Source organism: Gambusia affinis, linkage group LG20, assembly GCF_019740435.1.
Source record: "Gambusia affinis linkage group LG20, SWU_Gaff_1.0, whole genome shotgun sequence".
Lineage (NCBI taxonomy): Eukaryota > Metazoa > Chordata > Actinopteri > Cyprinodontiformes > Poeciliidae > Gambusia > Gambusia affinis.
In genome coordinates this window covers 8376570-8395784 of record NC_057887.1, presented here as the reverse complement: position 1 = coordinate 8395784, position 19215 = coordinate 8376570, and the positions used below count along the sequence as shown (strand labels likewise).

The following is a 19215-nucleotide window of genomic DNA, read 5'->3' as shown; positions in this document are numbered from 1 at the left end:
GAGAGTCATCTTTGGCAGTGCCATTGGTCTTTGGTAGTCTTGTATTTGAGATGTGAAAACGGGATACCCTCGTAGGTAAAGTCATACCAGCATGGTATAAAATTCTAGTGCATAGCAGCGTCCTGATTCAATCCATGGTTAGTGCAGAGGAGACATTCTATGATAGATGTTACCTAATACTTTGGACATTGAGCTAGTTTAGCCAACGTTCCACACTTTAAGTATTGGAAAAAGGGAGGAAGCTGCTGCTGCTTGGTTGGACACACCAGCCGATTTCAGATGAGACTTATTTGAGTGTTGGTATGATTGCGCAGATGGGAAAAGTGAAACACATGACCCAACACCCTCTTGTCAATCAATTGTAGGCAGAGCCCAGAGAGCCATCAGTCTGTCTCTGGGTTCTTCTGTAAGCTTCGATCAGCTGTTTCTGAGTGAGCATTGAGTCTTAGCGGGTCTTAGACCAGGTAGCGCTGACGTATGCTCTATACCAGGACATCTCTCCCATGAGGGAGAGCTGCATAACAGATGCGACACATTCGACTTGGCTTAAACATCTCCACAACCAGATCGCTCAAAGCCCAGATGGAGAAAGAAGCTGCTCCTAACTCAGGTTGTTATTGCCAAGTTGTTAGTTGATGCTTCATGAATGGGTAACAGTCAAAATTCAGAAATATTCATTATGGACTTTCAGCCAATAGTTCTACGGGAATGTGGATAAAAGCTTGGAAAGAATTATTTGGCAAGTATTAAGAGCGATGTCGTTAATGCCTTCAAAAAGAAGAATGTTTTCCAGTTTTGCCTCAGTTCAGTCACTTTCAAATGGATCAGTTAGATTGTAGAGAGCAAAAAGCGTTTTCAATTTTTTTGTTAAGTGGGAAGAGCCGCCTCCTGGCACAATGCTCCAATGGCACAGCGCATGTTTCTATTCCTTTACAGTTTAAGATATCTAAAAAAACCAAACTGTGTATCAAAGAGTAACCATCCAGGAGTTCCCTTTAGATCAGCCTCGACCAACTTCCCCTGTCCCTCCGGAAGAAAAGCGTCTCAACAACATGATGCCACCACTACTATGTTTCAAAATGGGGGTGCTTTATCTAGTGTGAAGTTCTGTGTATCTCTTCTTGAAAAGTTATGTTTTGTTTTCAGAACACCTTCTTGTAGATTTGTTGTGCCGTCTACAGGGCTGGTGCTAAACTTTAAATGTGATTTCTAATGGCTTTCTTTTAACACCTGCTTTCTTCTTGCCTGTTTTTCATTTAGGGTAGATTTCTGGCGTGTTTCAATCATTGTCTTATTTAAAGCCTCACTTTTTAGATTTTTATTTGTAGAGAAGCTATGTGTTTTGTTTTATTTCTTTGAATCATTACGTTCTTCTATAAGTTGATCAAGCACATAAAATATCAGTACAAAATGCAAGTTCATGGGGTGAGAGTCCTTCCAGACATCTAAGGAAATCTCAGCTGAATGAGTAGCATTTCCACGCATGTCTCTGAGTTTGGGATGATTCACTTATAAGTCACGGTTCTCCTCTAAATTTAGATGTTACATCACTTTGACTCAGTCCCTCCACCTGACCATGAGCGGAGCACCAGCTGGGCCTGCAGGCACAGGGAAGACTGAGACGACCAAAGATTTGGGACGGGCCCTCGGCGTCATGGTGTACGTGTTCAACTGCTCTGAGCAGATGGACTACAAGGTGAGCAAACGCAAGCCATGGATTTGCATTTCTTGTGCATGTGCATTCATAGGAGCACGCGTTATGCATGTTGATTTGCTTCCTGGCCATTGTCAGTGAAATGATATGTATTTTTGATTAAAGTTATCTTTTGACCTTTACATCCTTCTCTAAATCCTTTTTTACAATTCAGTTGCTGCTTTCTTAGGAGATATTATTAAATTGCACCATGTTATGATTTCTTTGCAAAAACCTTCCTGTATGCCCAGCCTTCTTTGGCTTTTATTATGTCTTTAATGTGTTTTATTGCACACCCACCACAGATTGAATGGCTACGGAAGATGCATGATGCTCCAACCTCCCTCAGATGGGGGTTTTGTGCAGTGCAGAGGCACATACCACCCCGAGCTGTGCGTTGTACAGGAGGTTGTCAGTGGAGAGAAGTGCTAATGTACTCCAGGAAGACCACATGAGAAGCTGGACTCAGAGCCTCGCATTGTTTGTCATTTTTAGTAATGCACAGACACACGGCAGTTAGATTAGTCCCACAGTCGGCTCCGGTTTGCGTCACAAGCTTAGCTTTGCTCTGTAATCAAAGACAACAGTCGGCTGCATGCTCCTTCTAAGTCCAGGTGGTTTCTGAACGGTTGTTTACTTTCTCTCATGTTGAATTCAGAGGCAAGAGAAAATGTGAGTGGAAGACGTTTTAGTTGTCGTTTTTGCTTTCAGAGTCTGGTTTTATTATTGTGAGGCTTTTAAAAAAAAAATATATATAAATATATATATGGATCAGCCTTCCTTTCACGGTGCTGTGTAGATGGTTTGCTACACATCCTCAGTTGAATTATAAATGTTCCTCTGTCCACTTCACCACAGGTCTTATCAGTCAAAGGTCTGGCCAAAAGTGTTTTGGATGGTTCCAAGCTGAGTGAAATTACCCAATTTATCTCCATGGCTATGAAAACAAGCAAGCAAAAAAAAAAAAAAAAACTACAAATTTTAAGAAAATACTCCTAGGCTAGCACAAATAAAGAAATTACCCAGGAAAATGTATTCCTACTTCTTTGACTAGTGGACAAACAGAATTATTGAAACCAGGTAACCCAGTATGTAGGTCAAGAGTAAAGTTTAGGACTCGTTTAAAGCAGTCTTGTATCCAGTGTCCATGTGCATTTCTGAAACTTAATATTTCTTTCGGTCTCATTTACTATTCCACCAAGATCAAAACAGATTGCTCACAAAGATTTTTTTTCTTCAGCCTTTCCCCCAAAGTCTTATATGCCTTTTGAGTCTGCGAATGGCTCACTCGCTTACTTGTCATGTCCATCTTACTCGTGTCTCTGTCTGTCCACCAGTCCTGTGGGAACATCTACAAAGGCCTGGCTCAGACGGGGGCGTGGGGCTGCTTCGACGAGTTTAACAGGATCTCTGTGGAGGTGCTGTCTGTTGTAGCTGTACAGGTAAGAACAACACTACCTTGTTTCACCTTTGGTTACTTTTACATGAGGTAAAAATATGGCGACTGCAGCACATTTGCCTGGGCACATTTGCTGTTAGCAAGTCTTTTAGTCAAACATGGAAGACTTTGCTGTGGTCAAAAGAGATCGTTTTTCTTTTCGTCAGCATAAAAAGCCCTGCTGCTTCTGGAATGAACTAACTCTTCAAATCACCCTGAACACACCATTCCTACACATGGGACAATCCTGGAAGAAAACCTTTTAGAGGCTGTGTTAGACCTCACGCTCGTGTCGAGGTTTGTCTTACAACAGAATAACCTTACACATGCAGCCATATTTATGTGTTACAGTCCAGATCTAATCTGTTACATAACTTAAAAGTGATTCCCAGACGGTAAAATGGATGATTAGAAATGTAAGTCTTTAGATGTGCGAAACTGCAAGATAAATGCCTACTTGTCTTCATACTTTTTAAAATGAGCCTTTATAAAGCATTTACTTGGCTGGTTGGAAAGACTGAATATAAGTGGAAACACCTTTTTTTTTGTCTTTAAATAAAGATCCAATAAAAACATTGATGTTTGTAGATGCAATGGGGCAAGAAGTTGAAAGAAGTGTTATTAGGACTGTGGCCAGAGACTGTATTCCTTCAACATCAGCAATTGGAGCAAAATTTCTTCAATGCAATCAGAGTTTAATGGCAAAATACTCAAACTAGCAGCTGTACTCGATAACTAAATTGAGCAAAAACAATTTAAATAGTGCAACACAACTAATATTACAAGGTTTCATTAAATGAAGCACGGAATGCTACTACATATTTGTAAAATAAAGACTCTCAGGCAGAGCACTGGATTTTCTGCATGACCTCTGGAGATTTTTGCAACCAGCCACATTTCGTGTTTTTCAGCAGAAGTTAGCTTCTTTGTTATCTTGCAATGAATCGATCAGATCGTCCCCGTGGCTTCATAAGGTTCTCTGGTGTCTTCAAATCAAGCATGCAGTTACCTTCGACGCTATCTGTAAATATGTGCAGCACTGTCATAGCAAACCATGTACAGTTGATAATGTTGATTGCAATCATAATAGTGCACATAATGGAGATGGCTTCCTAAAGCATTGTTATTCACCGCCAGACCCAACAGTCACTTCTTTGCCCTTCTCACCGTCTCTCTTAAGCAGAGATGAAAGTCAAGCAGTCTTTCTCCGTAAGCTGGGGAAGTCCACAGTACTTAGAGAATTTTAAAGTGCCAGAAGAATGAATAGGTGTTGCAGGGTGCAATAAATAATAAATCACGTTGGCTTAGACGTGGAAGAGCAGACCTTGAGAACAGAGGAGCATCAAATTTGCGCTCTGACAGCTGGCGGCCCGTTCCGGCACTCAGCCTTCCTCAGTGGAGCCAACGCAGAGTCATTTCTCCTCGGCGAGCACACACCTAATCCATCGCTTGAAAATGGGGGGCAGTGAATATTGCACGGGGCCAAACTCCACTGCTGCTCAGGACGTCAAGAACAGGTGGTGTGACTGCTTCGACGTCAGACCAACACAGGCAAACAGAAGGCAGCCAGACATGACTTCATGAAGATAAATTGGAGAGGTTCTGCCTCTTATAACAATCTACACAAACCTGGACTGCCGATTGTGACTTACACAAATCTTGCATGCCACTAGGTCATAACGCCTAGTTGGTGGGATATATTAGGCAGCAAGAAAACTTTTGCTGTCAAAGGAAAATAGGTGGGTCTTATAAAGAATACACTATAATGGCTGGGCGACTGAATCAGAGCATCTCCTAACTGCAGCTCTTGTGGGATCTCGTTACATCCCCTGTCTTGGTCTAGGGAACATAAGGGACTAACATAAATCTAGACAGTGAATGAGGAGTCAGGTTGGCATTTAAGGTGTTTATTTCCTGCCAAGTTTTGAAGTTCTTTTCTGTAGTGACCTATCGAAAGCTTTGGGGAGAGCTCAAGCCAACATAATAAAACAACCCTGAAAGAAAAATAAAGGAAACTTGGCTAACGCCAACAGAAGAAAAAATACAATCCTACAAACATAACCTACCTAACAAGCACATAAACAGGAGAAAACTAAGTCTAAACAAAAAGGCAACTCTCCCGTACAAAAGCAGTCCGACCAAAGTTACATCATTCAGTTCAAGAACAAAGAGGCAATTAAGCCTGTAGGGGTGTATGGCAGTCTAGTGGCCAAGAGGCCCTTAAGTCCAGCTTCTCAATCATTAAATAGTGCACAAGTAATTGATTGGATTGAGACCCAGGAAGATGCGCCCAATCTCAGGGGAGGAGACGGAGGAGAAGACACAAGGCAGAACTTTAATAAAAAAGCAGGCGTCGGTATGTTAAATAAGAAGTTGAAAGTAAGAACAGAGGTAGGTCACCAACATGGTAATCAATGCTCATAGGGAGCAAAGTCTGGTTAAAGTGATCAGATCCAACAGATGAGCGACTCTACACTAAATTGCTGAAGACGTTAATGCTGCTTCAATAAGCAGCATATTCAATACAGCACAGTTTGTGCATAATAGGGCAGATGAGTGTCAGAACTGAACTGTGGAGCAATTGAGGTAGGTAGTTTAGTCTGATTAATGACTCTTGCATCTATACCATATGGGTGGGTGCATCCCGAAGAACTGACTGTTCCAGGATGTACTATCAAGCCAGTGGATGCAATATGATCTGAGAAATATTCTGGCGGGAAACCTTCGTGCTGCCATTCTCCTGAATGTTGTTCAGCAGCGTAGTGTGCCCTTCCGCGAGTACAATTAGAAATCTAAGGTGTTGACTGCTCTTGCAAATTACCCTGATCACAATCCAACTGACAATCTGTAAGATGTGCCGTAGAAACCAATGCAATCCATGGAGGTCCTGCTTAGCATCTTGCAGGACTTGCATGAAATCATGCCATACTCTTGGCAGGATTTCATGTAAGACACAAACATATTGTTGTGCCTTCAGAGGTCTTTTGAGAATGTAAGTGACTTGGACAAATCAGTCAAAGATGTTCAAAAGAGGACCAAGCACACTATCAGACAGACGGGCATGAAGTCATTCCTGATCAGTTTACATTTGAGTAGATAAATCAGAGAGCAAACCCCTTAAGATCAAACATTTTCAGTTTGTTTCCTTAAACTTCTTGCAAATGTATGTATTTTTTAATTTTTTAAAAAAAAGATCTTTTTCACCTCTGTTGAGTTTATGTCCCATCATTTGACATAAATGCACAAACGTTTTGCTTGTGGGTGTATATGCGTGTGAACCACAGCTGCCCAGTTTGTTTTTTGCATCCCCCCCCCTCCCTCTCTCTGTTGTGTTGGTATGACTGAACGATCTGTAGTCGACTACTCATCCATGAAGAGATGTTCCTTCTCTTTCCAGCTGTCGACTCGCTATGCTCTTTAACCACTCGCATGTTAAATTCATAAGCAGGGATTCACAGTTTTAGGAGCGGACATAGAGAAAGTTCAGCCTGATAACTCATTTAGTCATGATTTAGACGCTCGGAGAGCCTCAGGAGCTCATCCATCCAGTAAACCCTGCTTGATAGGACGTTCATATTTGTGATAAAATAGTGAACATTTATCTATATAAAAAAATTAGGCCGTGCAGCATAATAATTTGATATGTTGTAATAGACTGACAGTGGGACATGCTAATATTAATGCAATGCTAATAAGTGGGAGCTGAGAGTAGTTTTTGCTGTATTAATTAATATCTTATTTCAATCAGCGTGTGAGTTGCTTCCATAATGAATCAGCAGTGTCAGACGGGTTGCTCCATAAATTGAATTCGCTGCAAATGTTCCTAGCAGGTCTTAACATGAATTTTCCAGTGTTTTGTGGACCAGTTCTGGTTCCTGTTCCCTTCTTCTACAAGCCAGTCTGGAGATGTCATCTAAGATGGCCGAGGGTTCGTTGTGAAAGATGGCTAGCTTGTCTGAAGTGGACATGCAGTACTTTGCAAAAGTAATCACACAAAATATGAGTCTTTGGATACTTTTGTAAGTCTCTGTACATCTAAAACAGATGTGTGCCATTTATTTGTCGTAACAGATTTAGAGACACATGCCACACCATACACATTGGTAAGAAAAACTAAGAAAATGTCTGGCAATTTTATGATTCTAGAAGTATCGGGAACATTTCTCCTAAAGTACCCTGTAAGTCCCCCCCAAATTTCCTTGAAAGTAGCTTTTAGGGGACCTGAAAGGATCCTGAAGGGAAATACATCAGTGACGTTTACCGCATCTAAATAAACACTACTGTTATTTTATAACCTGTCTGGCCAGTGGACCTGTCTACGAGGCCTTCTGCTCAACAATCCTTTTCGAACCCATTCCATTTAGAAATGTACTCCTCTTTCATTAATACCATCACTGGTTGAAGACTATCTGGTATGTCTCTCTTGCACAATGTGTTTGTATTAAAGGTGCCAACTGAGCTTACGATGCGTTTTCCCCTGCAAAGTACCCTACTACAACTCCTTAAGCCATCCCATGTACAGGTGTCCATACCACAAAATTGTGAAGGGACATGAACCAGAGAAGGGGCAGATCTGCTTCTGCCCATTCAGAGCCTAAGGTCTTAATGACATGTTGTGTGATGAAATGGTGCAAACATTTCATCACACTGTGGAGGCAAGTGGTGATGTTTTATTCTGCTGTGTTTTGGGGCTTTTGCCTCATGGATAGAAGTGCCAAATGACTGAACAAGGTGCTAAAATGAGCCAGTTTGGTTCTCAGCAAGAGACTCGACTCACTATGAACTATAACAGTGTGGGACACATTGAGTAAGCTGGAAGTTTATTCTTGACTGGACAGGAGGACAGCAGTGCCAGGGCACTCCGTTTACTTTTGAGAGCAACTAAGGATGCGTTTTATTCCAAGTAAAGGACTACCCCCTGGTACTGTTATGAAGTACTCCTCATCTGTGTCAAGTCTAACTTGAATGTCTCAGATTTTCAACTAGTTGAAAATTGCAAACACATAATTGGTTCAATAATACAATAGGACATTTTCAAATTATGGTGACATTCATTCAGAGTAAAAAGCTTGAAAGTAAATATGTGAAATATATGTGACCAATCATGAGTCAACCATGATTAAGCGCATACTCTGATTTAAAGATTCTACAAATTTAAAGATTTTTAGAATCTTTAAATTGCTTGAATAGAACCAAATATGTGAACATGAAGTATGCTAATGGATCTAAACAAGTGATGTTTGTCACTGACATTTATCAGTCTAGAAAGGATAAATGTCCTAAACATGACAAGCCCACACACAGTATCTTTTTTTCTTTGCATTGACTTCTCTTCTTTTTGTCATTAATTGCTGTAGACTAACCCTGACACTTATACTAAACCTAACTATTATCAGTACATGCCTTAACCTAACCTAAACCCAATTTATTTTTTAGTTTTAAACTTAATCCATAACCCAAAAACAGCACTTCTCACACCTCTTTTCTGACGAGGAAGAACAAACAATGACTCTTCTTCCTCAGGAAACTGAAAAGGGCTGGACTCCTTGCTCAGTTGCTCAAGCAGTTCTATAGAGCTGTGACTGAGCGCATCCTCTGGCTCAGCATGACTGTGTCCTCTGGCAACTGCACAGTCCAGGACAAAAAGGACATGGCCAGTGGATCATGGGGAGTCAATTGCCGAACTTGGACTCCAAGTTATCAACAGTGAACCCTCGTTTTTCATGGGGTTACGTTCCAAAAAGAACCCGTCTGCGAAGTAGTAACCTTTATTTTTTTTACAATTATTATACAATGACCTACTCCATAATACATTGAAACCAAAGAACAAAACCTTTTCACAGGCCCAAACATTTGTTTAACAAATAAAAGTACTGTATAAACATTTTTTTTTATTTCTTTATTTTTTACAAATAGCTACTGTACTGTAAAATAATAATTTTAATCATCAGTACAAACTGAGGGTGGATTCCCGTGCCCGAATTGCGGAGATCAGCGCCGCCCCACCGCGACCCGAGTCACTGGATTAGAACGGGAGAAAATAAAAAATGATTATGAAAAAAAAAAATACAGTACAGTAGGACAAATATTGATTCATGGATATTTCACTGCCCTTCTGACTGAGCTGCTGCATCCTGACTTCGCTCTGTAGCGTTTTTGTCTTCTAAAGCCCGCGGTGCAGGTGTGTTTTTTCGAGAGAAGAACATAGTTATCGGTAGTTATTTTCGCTCTTTTTTTCTTCTGGGCAGAAGAAATCTTATAAACCAACATGCCACCATCGATTATGTTAAATTTAGCAAGCTGTTTTTACCTACGTGTACATATTAAACCACAACGTTATTGACACACAGGTAGAGAAGTAGCAGAGAGACTGTTTAGCCAATCAGAATGCAGAACACAATGCACGATGCAAATCCGTGAAGCGGCGAGACCGTGAAAGGTGAACCGTGATATAGAGAGGGTTGACTGTACTGGTAGGATGCAAAGGAAGGCCAGTTGTGTTGGCCCCACCCATCCAGAGCATAAACTGTTTGTACCGCTACTGTCTGGGAAACGGTACAGATACATAAAGACAATAAGCATTTGGTTTAAGAAAAGCTTTTTGTCAAGAACTGTGAAATCAACCTGTCCACCTTCCATCCTGCACCCCTTCAGACTCTCACCCATTTGCTGCACCCCAAGGACTGATTATGACTACTTGTTAATTTATTTATCACTGGGAGTACGTCTCCAAGTTTGCTATGTTGTAGAAACATGACGACAAATAAAGATCTTATGTTTTATGTCTTCTCCTGAGACTGGGCTTTGGACCTCATAAGGAGTAGTCAGCTCCCACAACATAGTATTTGTTGGGGAAAAACGATTCTTACAATGTATCAAATACAAGGACATAAACTTAAAAGGAACTACAATCTCCAGTTAGACAATCATTCATTGAATTGGTCTGTGAGAAGAAATCTAAGCACTTAACAATCTACACAGAAACAACCTCAGCTCAGATTTTAGTTTCTATTGTAAGATGGGAGCACAGGGTCACCCTTCAGACCATCATTTTCACAATAGATGTGACCGATATAGACAGTTTTTTTAGAGATGAAAAAATTGCGTGTTTTGTCTTTCGCTCTTCGCATCGGCTGTGCATGCAGGTTAAAAGCATCCAAGATGCCATCCGTTATAAGAAGCAACGATTTAACTTCATGGGAGAGGAGGTGAATCTTTGCCCTTCAGTCGGGATCTTCATCACAATGAATCCTGGTTACGCCGGTAGAACGGAGCTTCCAGAGAACCTCAAGGCTCTTTTCAGGTAAGTCTAAACCAATCCTAAGACCACCCACTCTCTATGGATGACATCCATAAGATCAGATTGTAAATCCTATTTGGTTACTGAAGCCATTAATGAAGTTCTGGATAGTTTAAATGCTGAAATAGGAGCTGAAAGACCAAAAAATAAAGCATGGTGCCTTTTTGTGTGTTTGTCCACAGACCTTGTGCTATGGTGGTTCCAGACTTTGAGCTCATCTGCGAGATAATGTTGGTGGCTGAAGGCTTTGTAAATGCCCGGATTCTCGCCAGAAAGTTCATCACCCTCTACACACTGTGCAAAGAGCTGTTGTCCAAGCAGGTATTACCTTCTGCCCTCAAGGTTTGGCTGGAAGACATCAGAACCTTTTAACATTGTTACTGCATGTACCATTTAATTTAAGTGAATAAATGGCCTCTTCAGTAATTCTTAGATTTTTCAGGCTGTCACACAGAAACTATTTGGTTTAAAAAAATATATATATTGTATGAATATACATATTAAAAATTATACTTTTGTGCAAAATCCCAGAATGTCAAATTACAAAGTTATCTACAGCTTTACATATTTCACCATTTCGTGCAGTACAATCTTAGGAAATTTAACATTAATAGGATTTAGCTAATCCTGTCCAATTTTAGCCTAAGCAAAGTTCAAGTTTTGTTTGCCAAGTTTTGTTCAACTTTTGTTTGCCTGTTTAATGTGGTCCAAATTCAGCTTTCGCAACTACTTTTAAGAAACACAACATCAATGAATTTCTTTATGTAGATGTCTTTTCACCTTTCACTTTTTAAACATATCTCCACGTTGCTTTGACAGAAAGGAAAGTCGTCCTTCCTGTGTCCTTTTGGCAAAGATTTTCTTGGGGTTGTGGATAAAAGAAGTGGCGGTGCTAAGAAAGCTGCGCCAAATTTCTTTAGGGCTTAAAAGCGAGAAGGAAATTCATCTTTCCCTATCACTTAGCTCAACATGATACTACGAGGTCTACATTTTAAAAGGTTTAAAATGAACTATCCTGTTGAATTGAAAAAAATAAGCTAACAACTTAAAAAAGTTAGAAGTTGAAGTTTGGGCAGGATCCAGTTCTCTTCTCCGTGGTTTGACAGATGTACGGCTTCAAGCAAGGTTTATATTGCATACTGGCTGAATCTGTTTGCTCTGTCTGAGTCTCCTTTCTTTGATTTCAACTCTTCTCATCGCTGCTTAATAAATGTTAGTTTAACATGATAGAGATGCGTCAAATGAATTGTGAAACATAACTTTTGCAATCTGATATTGTAGAACTTATTCTGATTTAATTATAAAACAAGTGTGCTCAGAGAGTTATGCGTCCTGTGTGCAAAATGTCATGTAAAGTACAGAAACTTCCAAGTATTTTGGTTCTTGCTTATCTTTCTGAGGAGAATTATAAAGATTTAGGTTATTGTATCACATAGTTTTCAAAATTGGAGCAAATGAACCAACATTAGATATTAAGGTTGAAATTAATTCTGGCAAAGATGTCTTAAAGAATTATAACCTAGAGTAAAACTTCCGCAGTCACAGAAAGAATTAAAATACGAATTGTTATGCTTCCTTTTCCCAAAGCGTGATAATATTCTATTCAGGTAAAATGTCCATTTACTCGTAACAAACTTGGCTATTCTTCAGAAATGGGACACTGAAATACTCGCCTTTTTGAGCGGGAGAAACAAAATGATTTGCAGAAGGCCAGAAGTGGCTTTCAAGTAAATGTTTCCTGTTAATTGGAATACAGTATTCTACCCTTCATGCTTTTTAAATAGCCACACTGGGAGGTTAACAAGCTGCTATTGCCTGGGTAATAAGTGGGGCTAGCTAGCTGCAGTCGGCTAATTATGCAGCTCATAGCGGGTCAAGTCCACATTACCTTGATGAAAGGTGAGCGGTTGGCGCTACTTCGCTACTACTTTTTCATTTCTTTCCCCCCCAAAAAAACCTTTCCAAAAAACTGAATTTATCTTGTAAAATACAAAAACTAGCTTTATAGCCTTCTAAACGTTGACTGGTAGTCGGGGAGAGTGAGAGCTGTGTTATTGTATACTATGGCCACTGTAACACATTCTTTCTCAATAAAACTATGTTTGAATGTAGGAACAGGATAAGCCATAAGTTTTAACACCTTGGTGTATCTTGTTGCTACTATCCACCTTATGCCTCCATCTAATCCATACATTTTCATCTAATTACACCATTCCCCTGGCCTTTCCTGCAGGACCACTATGACTGGGGCCTCCGAGCCATCAAGTCAGTGTTGGTGGTGGCTGGATCTTTGAAAAGGGGAGACCCAGGGCGAGCTGAGGACCAAGTACTCATGCGAGCTCTGAGAGATTTCAACATCCCAAAGATCGTGACTGAGGACATGCCTGTTTTCTTGGGCCTGATCGGAGACCTTTTTCCTTCCTTGGAAGTCCCCAGGAAGAGAGACCTGGACTTTGAAAAGCATGTAAAGCAATCCATTCTGGACCTGAAGTTGCAGCCTGATGACAATTTTGTTCTCAAGGTACATAGTTGGAACGGCCATGGTGGTGTATGCTGCTGATGCTTCCATTTTAATTACACCTAAAAGAAAATATTGGTCTTTGGGAAGTTTGACACTAAACTATATGTGAAGGAAAATGTAATTATATGCTGTCCGAGATGTACAAACATAGTTCCCAAATGTAAGTTTCATCTTTAACAATTTGGCAGATATTACACTTGCAGTGCTTTCATTTAGATTTATCCTGGTTCTCTCCAAAAGCTATTTTCTTCATGTCATAATGTTCCACTGAGAAATACACATTAGTGTCAAACAGGACTGCAGCATCGGGATGAATTGGGCAAATATTGCCAAAAGCCGGTTGTTAGCTGCAACGAGAGTTCAGGTGCCGGAGCTGACGACCTAATTCCAGTCATTATGTCACACACAGATCCAAATACACACACACACACGCCTGCGCACACACACGCCGTGCAAGGAGTTATGTGTCAGAAACAAGACTGCACCGGACCAAGGGAAATAAGTGCAATCTGCCGCAGGTCAAATAGACACGGGAATCACATAATAACACTCTATCAATGGAGGCTGGCGCTGCACCACGCCACTTAACCCTGACTCTGAGAGATGGCACAGAAATAAACAGAGCAGAGAGAGAGAGAGAGGGAGAGAGAGAGAGAGAATGGCAGAGTGGTCAATAACAAGCTTCCACCCTCAGAGCTTGAACTTTTCCTGTCTTTGTTTGGATGCCCAACCTTTTGATTTCAGTCTAAGCAGGAGAGACCCAATGTCTTTAGCATTAGCCTGTGCTAGCATCAAGCCTCCCCAGATCAAAGTGCTAATCAGGCCAGGCCTTTGAGAGCGCCGAGCCGCCTGCGTTCCAGTTGAATGGACGGGGAGGAGGAACCGGGTCGATGGCATTGATCATGTAGAGTCATCTGTGTGTTTGAGAAAAAGTTGGGAGAGAAACCGTTCTGTCTTTCATTTTCTCTCATGCAGTCATTGTTCCTCTCTCTGTGGTGTCACCAAAAATGCTAGATTGAATGAACTCCAGTCACTGGAGTGAAAGAAAGGAGACAGACTAACAAATCTTGGATGGATTGCATTTTGGCTAACTGACTATTTTTAAAAAAAGTACAGAATATCTTATATTCTGGCATCATCTTCTGTTCTAAATCATCTCTCAGCTGTTGGAAGTCTCAGGATTTCAGGCAAACAAGTTTAGTGTGTTTGGTTGTCTTTACTGTATTTACTGCATATTTGCTCTACAAATAGAAAAGATTGGCATATATTGCACAATTAAATTCATGAAGTCAAAAGATGCATCTTTTTAAGGGAGAGAGGAAAGACTTTGGGTTTTTAAAAAGATCCGTCTTTCTGATGCCCCAGTGGAACTGCAAAATGCTGATGATGTCGCCTGTTGCATCCACAAAGCACACTCTCTGGCTGGTGACCTTCAGCTACTGTTTTGACAATCACTCGCGATGCCAACTTGCTGCACTATACATGCCAGCTGCTGCCATATCAATCATTCACATACCTATTATTTCTCTCCATGTGCACAAAACACCATCCATATTTAGCAATTCTTCCCGAGGATTGACTTGTTTGTTTTTGGCAGCCGGGTGACTTGTACGGTTTTAAATGAGTTTTTCTCGTAAATTTGGAACTTTGAATTGTAAAATCTTGTGTTTTGGTTTGATGGGATATCTTTTCATATGCAGTGTGCACTGTTAATTATAGTAATCTACTTGTATCCGTGTGTATTATGTTAATATACCAGGCCTGATTCAGTCAGTGGCCTTTCAACGAGTGACTTTCCATGTCAGATACAGACATGAATGACACATTAATTATACAGTAATGTGAGTTTTGACACTTGATGTTTTTAGAAGTCCCCCTGCTGTCATTTTGTCAGCATCATGTTCAGAGGAAGAAGGCTGTACATTTGCAGTGAGGCACACGCTGCTTAATTGTGAGATTAAGCAGTATGAACACCACGGTCTTAATAAAATGCTGGATTATTGTTGAAAATGATTGCTTGGTAATAGACATTCATTGTAATCTCTTTCTCTCTCTCTCTGTGTGTGTGTGTTAAGGTGGTGCAGCTGGAGGAACTGCTGGCCGTCCGCCACTCTGTGTTTGTGATCGGGAATGCGGGAACCGGGAAGAGTCAGGTGATGAGATCTCTCCAGCGGACCTATCAGAACATGAAGCGTCGGCCCGTGTGGGCAGACCTCAACCCGAAGGCGGTGACCAATGACGAGCTCTTCGGAATCATCAACCCGGCAACCAGAGAGTGGAAAGATGGTGATTACCATGTCCTTCAGAAAGAGGATTTGATTAGCGCTAAGTGTTTAATGACATGCCTTGAATACCCTGAATGTGAACTCATCTTCTCACAGGGCTCTTCTCCAGCATAATGCGTGAACTGGCCAACATTAGTCACAGTGGGCCTAAGTGGATTGTTCTGGATGGAGACATTGATCCAATGTGGATTGAGTCACTCAACACGGTTATGGATGACAACAAGGTGTGAGGAAATTATGCGTCTTTAAAGGCTGAATTTTCTGTTTTGCATCGACTCAAAATGAGCTCTGAGCTTCAGAAATTAGCGTTGACTCATCACTAACAGCTGCTTGTTCTGACCGGATCTAATAATAGACAGAACTTTTCCAGTGGCACACCGTGATTACATGCTGTGTGACAGAACCTCTTCTCTGTCTGTTAGGTGCTGACTCTGGCCAGTAATGAGCGCATCCCTCTGAACCCCACCATGAGGCTGGTGTTTGAGATTAGCCACCTTCGCACTGCTACTCCTGCTACTGTATCGAGGGCAGGTACGGCAGCTTATGAATACCTTTTCCACGTTTGCTTCTCTCCACCTTTTCCAGTTAAATTTCTTATTGAATCCGAAACTTGATGAGCTGAAAATACTGTGCCTTGCAAAAGTTTCATAACCGTCAAACTTTTTCACATTACCATTCAGTATGACCAAATCTAGGTGTATTCCGTAAATATTTCAGGGCACTATGGGACTTAATTTAAGAAATCGGAATAGAGTACATAGAAAGCCTGCTCTACAACCATACCACACTGTAACCCAATTTTAAGTGTATTTTGTCTATGGATTTGACATAATTGACCATCACAGAGTAGTGTTTATTTGAGAAGTAGAAGAAAAAGAACACATGCTTTAACTTAAGGGTGCAATGCTTTTATATTTAGCCATTTTAACTCATCAAATGTGCTTAGAATCCATCTTATTATTAACTCTGAATACTTTCTCTGCCCTTTCTGTAGAAACACATCCCCACAGTATGATCCCACCAACACCATATTTCAAGTGTAACACTTCCAATCTGTCAGACAGATATCCAGTGTTACACAAACTTAAAGTTGTAATTTTGTTCTTATTTGGTCTGAGAATCTACTTCCAGATACTTGCTGTTGTTGGAAATCACAAACATGGCTTCCTTTTTAAAAAAATGGCTTCCTTCATATGCCATGGAGGCTATTTAACTAACAGGTTGTTTTGTTTTGACAACGGGATTAAATTTGAGCACAGATGGACTATATGTACTCATTACATGACTTCTCAAGGTAATAGATTGGACTAGATTTTTATTGAAAGCTATTTATGTAAAGCTACCTTTGATTTTTCTATTTGAGAAAAAGAAATTCAATTTCACAATTATCCACCAATTATATAAAATCACCCTGAATGTTGCTGTTATTACATTAGGAAATCTGAAAACTAGTAATACTTTTGCAAGGCAAAAGTATTATGTTCATCCATACATTTTAATCACAACATGTGGCACTTCTCACTTCTTGCCCACTCCTCCACCCAGGCATTCTGTACATAAATCCAGCAGACCTTGGGTGGAGCCCACAGGTGTCCAGCTGGATCGACAAGAGGGAAGTCCAATCCGAGAAGGCAAACCTGACCATCTTATTCGACAAGTATCTCCCCTCCTGCTTGGATGTCCTCAAGTCAAGGTACCGTGGTTTTCCTGAGTCGGTGGGAAGCGCTCACTGTCATGTTGACACAAGAGTTTCCTGTGTGACACTGCAAAGGGAGGAGGGGTGTGTTAAGTGGGCGCGTGGGACGGGGGGGAGCAAACGGGGAGTGATTCAGAAAGAACTGGATGTGATTTTACATTCTGTACAAGGACCATTTGCATCCTCTGACACCTTCATCATCGTTGCTGCCGGAGCAAACAACAGGAAGCAGGGGAGGGATGAATGCATTGTGCTCAGAAAAATTTCTAAATATGCACCACAGCTCATAAATTTGTCATCTGGTGTTTCGGAAGTACATGATTAAAATTCTTGGGTTCTCAGAGCTTTTGTTCAGTTTGTGAATTCTGTAAAAAAAGATAAGAGTTCTGGGGAAAAGTTTTCATAATGTCAAGGCGTGTGGCTGTCATAATTTGGGCTGGTGTTATATCTAAGGCAGAAGAATGTTTTAAAATCCTGTTGCTATGATTTAAAAAAAAAAAAAACTACTTAATGCAGAGGTTGGAGCTTATTATAGATTTTTAAAAATCCATATGAAGTCTCAATTTTACAAACAAGATGAAGTTTAAACATATATTCACCATATCCTATTTTTAGGTATCGCTGATGTTTCTAATATGTGCTTTAGCTTGACGAGGCCAATGCCTATGTGCTTTTGGATTGTGACTGAATAAATTTTATTTCTTTGAAACCTCTTATTGGGTTAATACGTTCTCAGAAGAAAAGCAAAGTCCAAGAAATTCAGTGACGATCTAAGAAAGAGAAGTGTGGACTTCAACAAATTGAGTCTTTTGGAGCTACGTCTAAAGACCTGGGGATCGTCATTTAAAAAAATTTTTACCAAAGTTTTTCTTTCACACTGGTATCTGTTTACTACCCATGTAACATTCTGCTATAAATTTCTTTTACTTTACCATAGACTGAGAGAGTGTCAACATGGAGGAGCAGCAGAGCTTCAAAATCAACTAATTAAAACTCTTCCCACATGGACAAACTAAACTCCTTCTACTGACATTTTTAATGGTCAGACCAGAGAAATTTTCAGCTATTTTGCAATCACAAGAAGCATATTGCCATCTTCCTCAAATAATGGCCTTTAGGCAAAAAATCCCAAAACAAAACACTTTTGGACTCTTTTTCAGGAGGGTGACGATATTTAGGATTCCAGGCGAAGCTCCTTAACCCTCGAACACCAACTACTGTTCAGCATGGTGGCAGTAGCTTCATGCTCCCAGTGAACCAGCAACCTCTTGAATACCATTATCAAGACAGATGTTTCATTGACTGACATAGAAACAGCAGTCAACTGTTGGACATTGACTTGATAAATTTTCTTCATTTTCAAGTTTAACTGAAAATGATTGCTGAACGCATGGGTGTTTTTTTTTTTTTTTTTTGTTTGTTTTTTAAAAGGTACTTTATAACTTGACTTGTATTGTGTTGTGGTGATTTTGACCAAGTTGACACACAATGACTTTCTAACCCAAGAATATTTGAGACAATTAACTTATTCATCAAGGAGCTAATGATGTCGTAAAAAAAAGTGTATGGTTAGATTGCAACTTTCCTAATGGAAAACATTCATTTGGGTGTATGTTATCAAATTCAGTGCAGTTGTTTGTTGTACTGTCACTTTACCTTAGAAAGAATCAAACTAAAGGGCTTGCAAATTAATTAGATGGTAACTTGACTTACAAAAAGGTCATGTTAAATTCACCTTTTTGTTTTCCCCTGTTTGCACAGCTTCTGTCTTGCCCGAGGGTCAGAGCAAGAGTTTTGACTCTGTGACTTGGTGCGTCTGTTTTTGGTCAGGTACAAAAAGATCATCCCAATCCCAGAGCAGAGCCTTGTCCAGATGCTGTGCTACCTGCTGGAGTGTCTGCTGACTCCAGAAAACACACCACCAGACTCTTCCAAAGATCTTTATGAGCTCTACTTCGTCTTTGCTGCGATCTGGGCCTTTGGGGGAGCGTTGTTCCAGGACCAGGTACTGCTAAGACCTCTTGGCACGTGAGGTGCTTCCTAAGTGGGAAGGAAAAAAAAAAACAAAAAAAAAAAGAGCTGCTAAAGGTTTTTTCCTTCTTTTTTTTTTCTTACCCATCATAACTCGAAATAGTTTCTTGGAATATTATGTAAGCTTCTTTGGCTTTTATGGAACTCAGCATTGTCTCTATTTATGAAAAGTCCTTTGAATGTTATTTTCTTTTGAAGGGAATAGTAGTTTCTCCATAAAGGCAGAGATCTCCATCTGAAAATGAAATGGA

The 19215-nt window shown here is 40.4% G+C and overlaps 1 protein-coding gene across 4 annotated transcripts in view; it reads left to right on the top strand.

Annotated features, from left to right (window-relative positions):
- dnah9 (dynein, axonemal, heavy chain 9) overlaps positions 1-19215 on the top strand; it is a 159836-nt gene that overhangs the window by 43164 nt on the left and 97457 nt on the right. For all 4 annotated transcript variants that reach the window (XM_044102455.1, XM_044102458.1, XM_044102457.1 and 1 more), the window contains 10 exons: positions 1540-1696; positions 3031-3135; positions 10277-10434; positions 10614-10752; positions 12665-12952; positions 15028-15238; positions 15334-15461; positions 15660-15768; positions 16783-16930; positions 18764-18938. In XM_044102455.1, coding sequence (XP_043958390.1) covers positions 1540-1696; positions 3031-3135; positions 10277-10434; positions 10614-10752; positions 12665-12952; positions 15028-15238; positions 15334-15461; positions 15660-15768; positions 16783-16930; positions 18764-18938 — 1618 coding nt within the window. The remainder of the gene's footprint in view (positions 1-1539; positions 1697-3030; positions 3136-10276; positions 10435-10613; positions 10753-12664; positions 12953-15027; positions 15239-15333; positions 15462-15659; positions 15769-16782; positions 16931-18763; positions 18939-19215) is intronic.